Source organism: Octodon degus, unplaced genomic scaffold (genome assembly GCF_000260255.1).
Source record: "Octodon degus isolate 3935 unplaced genomic scaffold, OctDeg1.0 scaffold00146, whole genome shotgun sequence".
Taxonomy (NCBI): Eukaryota; Metazoa; Chordata; class Mammalia; order Rodentia; family Octodontidae; genus Octodon; species Octodon degus.
In genome coordinates, this window is record NW_004524722.1 from 6,141,053 (window position 1) to 6,148,985 (window position 7,933).

General features: G+C 40.9%; 3 protein-coding genes across 3 annotated transcripts in view; all 3 read left to right on the forward strand.

The window, feature by feature from the left end:
* Positions 1 to 7,933, forward strand: part of LOC101570739 (tripartite motif-containing protein 5-like) — a 158,614-nt gene that overhangs the window by 127,078 nt on the left and 23,603 nt on the right. The gene's annotated exons all lie outside the window — the stretch shown is intronic.
* Positions 1 to 7,933, forward strand: part of LOC101571138 (tripartite motif-containing protein 5-like) — an 87,976-nt gene that overhangs the window by 24,033 nt on the left and 56,010 nt on the right. The gene's annotated exons all lie outside the window — the stretch shown is intronic.
* The window catches only part of LOC101581987 (tripartite motif-containing protein 12A-like), an 18,901-nt gene that overhangs the window by 8,516 nt on the left and 2,452 nt on the right, over positions 1 to 7,933 (forward strand). Inside the window, exons 5-6 of the mRNA XM_004642012.2 lie at positions 4,682 to 4,704; positions 5,778 to 5,878. Of these exons, the coding sequence (XP_004642069.1) occupies positions 4,682 to 4,704; positions 5,778 to 5,878 (124 nt within the window). The remainder of the gene's footprint in view (positions 1 to 4,681; positions 4,705 to 5,777; positions 5,879 to 7,933) is intronic.

Below are 7,933 nucleotides of genomic sequence, written 5' to 3' on the forward strand. Positions count from 1 at the left end.
TTATACTTTTCTGCTGGATGGCTAAGACCAAGATATAGCAAGACCTATATACCCAGAAATGTAACTTTTGTATCTGGTAAGGTCAGCCAAGTACTCTCAGGATTTATCCTGTAGCCCTGTACCACCCTTTGTACATCCTTTTGTCAGTGTCTGACATGAGGATGAGTCACGGCCATTCCTTGACCAATTTGCTCTGTGAAAGCTTGAGAAAATGTTTTTTCTTTCCATGTGACTCTCCCCAGGCTCACTTTAGATCCTCAAACACATTTCTCTGTGGCTCCATAATCTTCTTGATCAGCAAATTTGGAGCACAACTGAGTTACATGTTGATACAGTACAGGTTCTCCTATGTTTGTTATGTTTTCCATCTTCATACATTTTTAGTTGAATGTTACATGTAGATTGAGATGTATGGTGACATTTTATTGTGTAGCCTGCAAATGTGCAGTTATCCCAGTGCAGCTTATTCAAGACATAGTCCCTTCCACATGTACTCTTGATACCCTGATCAAAATTCAACTAATTCTAAATACATTCATTTCAGTTTCTTAGAACTTTTTTCCACATTGTCCTGTATGTCTGTTTTAAATGCCAATGCCATGTGTGTTAATTACCATAGTTTTGTAGTAGATTTAAAAAATGAGGTATTATAATGATGCATCCAGCTTCACTTTGGAGCTCTTTTATGTAGACTTTCCATATATGTTATATGATTGTTTTCTGTATTTCTATAAAAGGTGTTGAAATTTTGATATGATTACATTGAAGCTATAGTTTATAATACATAGTATGGACACTTGCTAATGTTAAATCAGCCATCAATATCCACTTGTTTGCTTCTTGGACTTCTATCATCAGTGTTTCAGAGTTTGCAGTGTCCAGATCTGTCACATCTTTGTTCAATTTCTTTATTTACTTTTTTATTTTAGGGAAGGGTCTACAGGGTGTTCAGGGTCTCACTACTAGATCAGACTCATAGTGATCCACCTTTTTAAGCGCCTGGGAATCGAACTGCTGGCCCTTGCGCCTGCTTGCAGGCACTTTAACCCACTGAGCTATTTGGCCAGCCTTACTTACTGAAGTTATTTATGAGCCCTAAAAGGTGTTTTGGTGGAACTGTCAGCGTTTTCTGTAATGTCACACTGTCAGAGAGTAAGGGCAGTTGAATTTCTTTCCTTCCATTCTGGACAATCGTTGTCCATCTCCCTAGTTCCTTAGGCTGGAACTTCCTGTGCCATACTGGATAGAAGTGCTGAGAATGGGCCTTCTTGTGCAATGTAAGAAATAAAATTGTAAAGTTCATCTGACATCATTAAACTATCTTTTTTTTTTTCTTCAGGAAATGCATCTTTGTACCTTTGTGTAGAAGGAGTGTTTCTCCTTATTCAGTACTCAGTTGACAGATTCTTTTCTTGTTGTGTGTACCTCAGTCTAGTCTTTCTGGCCTCTCTTCTGTCAGACGAGCCGTTAGATATTAACTGCTTTGATTTTTTTTTTAATGGTACCAGGGATTGAACTCAGGACCCTGCACTTGCCAGGCAAGCGCTTATTCTACTGAGCTATCTCCCCAGCCCGACATTAACTGTTTTGATGGCTTTTCTTCTGTCAGGGTTGTTCTTTCTCCTACTGTTTTACCATGTTACCATATTTTCCTTTTTTTTTTTTGAATTGGTTAATTTAACTTGGCCGTGAAGTTCTGGTGATGGAGCTCAGGGCTTCTCCCTCTCTCAGGAGCCCCTGACCACCGAGAGACATTTCTAGCCCCTTCTCTCTGATTTTGATTGCCATAAGCCTGTCTGTATTGCACTGAAATCATTTTGTTTGTGTAATCTGGTCCATTGAACATCAGTGTTTTATTAATATCTTTTATTGAATTTGGAAAAGTTTTTTGTGTGTTTCTTCATCTGCTTTCTCTTTTATCTACAGGAACACCCACTGCATACATATGTGGACATTTATGTTGATGTTGGCTCACATGTCTTATGTCAGTGAAGCTGTCTTCAACATTACAGTCTTTTGTTTTGTTTTTCAAACTGAGTTCGATCTCTGGAACTCTTTTTTATTGTTTATTTTGAGTTGAAGTCTCACTGAGTCCCAAAATGCCATAGCTGGGCTTGAACTTGTGATCTTCATACCTCAGTCTTTCACTGTGCTGGCATTACATACATGGCCCCACACATGGGTTTCACCTTTGCTGTACTGCTCCCTTTGTGTGTGTGTGTGTGTGTGTGTGTGTGTGTGTACCTGGCATCGAATGAAGGACTTATGCTTGTAGGGCTGTACCCTGAGCTATGATCCCAGCCAAAATATTTCTTCCTTAAGCCTCATTCCTTTTCATACCGAAGTCAAGCACTGCACCACTGAGCTGTAGATCTCCATTCTTGACTGAAAATTTTCTTCAGAGCCATCTTCATGCTCGGTCAACATTTCCTCTGCTATCTTAATCTGCTGTTAATCCCATCTAATAATATTTTATTTTTATTATTTTAATTAAACATCTGAAAATTTTCATTTTTAAGCATCTCCTTACTGCAAAATCTCTACTTTGGGTTATTGTCGTGCCTGATTGCCTCTGGCATAGCGGTCCTTAGATTTTTTTTTTAATCTGCTTAGAATAGTTCCTTGGAAGTTTTTATCTCTGAATGCCAATATCTAGGGTCATTCACAGTCATTTTCAGTTTATTCTTTTTGTATTTTTCCTGAGTTGGGTCATACATTTTTTGTCCTTGTATTTCTCATTCATTTCAATTGTAAAATTGACATTTTTAATAATTTTTGGAGGTGGCTTCAGGGTTAGCTCAATTATTTAAGTGCCTACTCTGGAAAACCCAGTCAGGCACAGGGAACCCCAGTAGATCCCCATCTCCACCTGCCTTATCAGACCTGCCATTGAGGCAGCCTGAGCCAGCCAAAAAAAATTATTATATTAACAATATATGTATTATATAATATAATAATAGATACAATTGCATTTTTTTAAATTTTATATATTTACTTGGCACAGGGTCTCTATATACAGCTCAGACTTATAGTGAGTCTCCTGTTTCAGCCTCCCCAGCACTGAGATTACAGGTGTGCACCATCACATCCAGTTTTGGTGGCTGGCTCCGCCCAGGGACAGCAGGCATGTGGTGCGGGGGATTGAAGCCTGGTCTTTGCACTTGGCAGGCAGTCCCTTACACCACTGAGCTACACCCCCTGCCCTACAATAGTATTTTTTTTATCCTGGATTCTCATCCTTTTATCCTCTAAAAAGGTTTTTTCTCACTTTCTATGTGGTTATTTTCCTGTAGGTACTGATGTCCCTGCTGAGTTTAGAGTCAAAGGAAGCCCCACTGCTCAGGGTGGCATTCTGCACTTCCCTTGAGTGTCAGGGCATCTTTAGCTGAGCTCTGCCCTTAAGCAGAGGCTGCACCCCATTCCAAGGAGGTCCTCCATCCACCTGGAGGAGCAGTGGGGTAGGGAGCCCTTTCTAAGCCCCAGCTGACTTCAAGCTGGCTATGGCTCATCCGCTGGGCTCTGTGAACCTCTGCTGCTGCTATGTGTGCACGGTTGGCACATCCGGAAGTGTATGCCTTTTAATCCTAAACTTAGGGACCCACTCGAGGTCCCATTATTGGAGCAGCGGCACAGCTGGATTTTCAGGTGGCTGTCTGATCTAACACAGAGGGCGCCATACAGGCTGGAAACCTCTTGGCAAAACTTAGAGGACGAGTTCTTATTTCTGCACAGCTGTTATAAGGAGTCATTTTTCCTTCATGTGCAATTTGTGAATTTCAAGAAAGATGGAGAGCCACCCCTAAACATAACTGTGCAGTATAAGTCAGCAGTTGCTGTAGTTATAACTTCCTACAATAGCCCATTTTTAACTTGTAACATAATTTGTTGGTTTATGTTCTGAACTATATAAGTGCATTCTTGTGAGGAGCAAAACTCTGTATGCATGTGTGTACGTACATGTGTATGTGTGGTGGATGCAGCTCTTGCCTTATTTCTTGCTAATAACTGTTAAAAGCTGGAAGAAGTCTACAGTGAAGAACACCAAGTGCATCCTCATATTTCTCTGCAAACAAAAGTATATGTACAATGTACATGAATAAATGGCCCAAAACCATGAAGAGTATGGGGTACACTGAGCTAAGGCAGCCTGGAATTCAGGGTGAATGTTATAAATTTTAGGGCAATGGATTATGCGAGACAAGAAGTCATGATTGGTTTTGAATATTACACATCCTATTTTTCATCCTATGGCTTCTTCAATATTGAAGGTATTAAACTGCGTTGAACTGGCAAAGCTAAGCAAACATAGAATTAGTTAACATGTAAAATGAGAAGAGGCATTTCTTGAAACACTTGTTTACTTGTTCCTTCAGCAAAAGCAATGTACATTTTTTCTGGAATTATTATTGGTTTATTTCTGATTCTACAGAGCTTGTTGATACCTAGAAAATAATCGTGAATCATTGTAGGCATCTGTAAAGTAAGTGAAACAATCATGTATTATATCAGTCATCTCTCAGGCAGCCATGGGGTGGGTGGATTGAGTCTTACCTTGCTTTTTTCTCTGTCACACTGGGAAAATCTCCATTCGCAGCATATTAGGGCTTGTGAAAAATGATAGAACTTTGTCAGGGAGGCACGTCCACAACTTGTTAACTCATGTTTGCTTCTTTCTCTCCAGGGTGTGAAGGACACCATAGAAAGGTACGTGTGCGAAGCCAAGGATTCAAATGTTGTGTGCGAGAAGAAGGCATTATGGATGCACCTTGTCACTGACCAGAGTTCAGTTATTTTAGTCCTACTGAGAATAGAGCCGCAGGACCCAAATTGTACTGCAGGCGCTGGAGTTGTGTGGAGTCAGGGCAGGAACACTAGTGGTATTGAGGATATCATGGCACATTCTCCACCTCGTTGGCCTCTGTGTTTTATTCACTGTGAACTTCCATGTGACTCTAAGCTTTATATTCAATACGTGCTTGCTTTATCATAGATTAAATACACCTTCTTTACCAAGTACCAAGAATTGTCCATGGTAATCAAGCCTACATACAGCAATTTATGTTTTTCCACTAGCAATGGTAGACATCACATCTAAAATCACACTTGAGTCCGGGAACCAGAATTTTGACCCAAATGTAAACAGTTAATGCACCTCTGTCATATTGTTGAGAACAACTAGGAAAGGCCTCATTCTGCTGTGTACAGTTGCACACCTGCCTGGCAGCACAGACTTTTTCCAAACTTCTGGAATTCAGAGCAGTATTAGATTTGTGTTTACTTGCCAAGTATTTGTAATTTTCCCAGAGAAAAAAACAAATCTTGAAATCTCAGATGGCATCTGAGCACCTTTCCATAGGGAATGAGCTGTGAATTTCTTGGGCTCCTCCAGGTAGGGCTCCTGTGCTGATAAGCCCAGACTCCTAAGAGCTGGATACTGCAAATGCACTGACCAACCATTCTCCAGAGCCTGCACCCATGGCATGAACTCTTCCATACATTATGGTGTTTTAATATCAGGTGAGGGTTTGGGGGATTGTTCTAAAATCGTTCAGCAGTGAGAACTCTACTTCTGACTGGTCATGATCCTCCAAAGGTCATAACAAATTGTTAAAAAGGCAGATATGTTTCTGATGACGTCAGAATCAGTAGTTTTCCTTTTCCTTTCCTGAAATCACCAGTGAGGAAATTTTATGTGCAAAAATGAAATTAAATAATAGATGTAGGTGGTGTTTGAAAGACAACGTTATGAGATATGAAGTTCATTTATTCCTTCCTAGGAGTAAGTCATTGACTGTGCAGAAACCAAGAATTTGCCCTAAGAGACAGAAGATGGTGTTTCAAGCTCCTGATCTGAGACAGTATCTCCAATCTCATCAAGGTCAGTAGTGCTAAGAGGGTGCAATGATCCATGCCTGCCTATAATCCTACTACTCAGAAGGCTGAGGCAGAGAGACTGCAAGTTCAAATCCAGGCAGAGCAGCTTAGCAAGTTAGGGGGTCTTTGACTCAAATTTTTAGAGAGTTGGAGATGTGCTCCATGGAAGAGCACTGACCTAGCATACAGTACGACTGGGCTCAGGCACTAATAGCAGCCAAATGGGAGCAGGGTGTAGTGAAAAAAGTTAGTTGAAGGGTGTAGCTGGGGGCTGTAGAGAAGATAGCAGGCAATTAGGGAATATAGAACAGTGTCCAGTGTGGATACAGGAGTGGAGGGAAAATTAGTATCTGCTGGGGTTGTGATCATATTATTGAGTAGCAACCATTCAACCCTAGTCACCAATTCACTAGCCAGTGGCAGTTCCCTTGCCTTCCCTAGACTGGAGAGGAAATGGACGTGGGTGTGACTCCTTCACCTGCACTTATTATGATGAATTTTTGACCTTTCAAAGGTAATGGATGTTCGATGTCACTGGGTTAAAAAGGAGTCATAGTTTCATAAGCTTCCCTGTCTTCGTATATTTCACATCTCATTTCTCAGGTGTTGAGATCCATAGTTCTTCTCTCCCAATACATGCACAGTGTGTTTCTGCAAATGCACTACTCCTTAAGACTCCTGAATGAAGTTCTTCCAGTCATTTCTTTAAAAAGATCTTGCCCAAATCCTCTTGGAACACCACAGGTGGTGTTTTACTGTGACCCTCACTCATCTTGTAATTTTTCCACAGCTTTTGTGAAACCCTGTCTGAGCAACATTCCAATATTACTTGTCCTGTAGATAATCCATGGCTATGGCTGACTTCCCAAAGGAAAGGCAACTACTAGGCCTTAAGACCTAATAATCCATTGCAATATTCATGGGAAGAAGACTACTGGGATTAAGTGATGGAGCATGCTTCCAAATACCCTTTACCTTGAGTGTTCCTTGTCAACCTAAATGTGGCTTATGGGTCACAGCATGCAGAAGAAATTCAAATACAATGTATTTGTGGTGTCTGACAGTTCTGATCTTTGGACCTTGGCCCTTTCCTTTAACTGTTCCTCCAGCTCCTGTTGGAGATCTTCTAGACTCAGCCTGATACTCTGCATTTTACAATTTTCACACCACGTGATTCTCATCTATGAGTACTTTCACTTTTCCTTTTCTGGTGAGGGTTTCTTATTTTTCATTCTTGGGGATGTTCCAAGCCTGTGACACTATGTGGGCCAAACCCTCAAACTTTTCTACACCCTTTCTGTTCTGTGCCTCTGGCCAAGATGTGTCCTGCCTTAAATGTGCCTGTTGCATTTTATCCAATTTGCCTGCTTTCCTGGCCTACCTAGTGGATGTCTTCACTCACTGTATGCTGTACAAATTCTCTGGTTCCATTTTCTTCCCAATGTCCCCATTTGCTCCAGAAAGAATCTTAGTTCATCGCTTCCCATACTCTCAAGGAAATGACGAATTCCTCTTAAGAAAGACCACAGTGACTCATGTTTCTAGTCTTTACAGCCTCCTCTGCCAGTGAGAAAAGTGAGAGAAAACTCGCACGCAACTTTATGTGCACTGAAGACCATGCCTAGGCTGTTCTCTCTGCAGCAGGTGCCCTGAGTGGTAGAGTAGGTCACTTCCATCATGATGCTTCTTGTTCATCCAGGGATGAAAAGCAGAGTCTCATCATAGAATACAGGGAGTTAGATCTTTTTTAAATTGGACAGGAACTAAGAAATGGAGGTAGGGGGAAACATGGACTCTACTGGAAGAGGTAGCAGGTACATTTGTTGAAGACGTGCGTAGGCAGAGAATTCATGAAAAAAAAGCAAAATGCACAGGAAATACTTCAAAGAATCAACAATTGGGATTTCCTGTGATTGAAAAGATTTTGCACATCAAAAGGAATCACCAACAGAGTGAAAAGAAAATCCTCACAATTTGGGAAAAATCTTAGCCAATAGTCCCTTACATAAGACGTCTATCTACAATATATAAATTAAGAAGCAGGACCCCAAAATTCAAA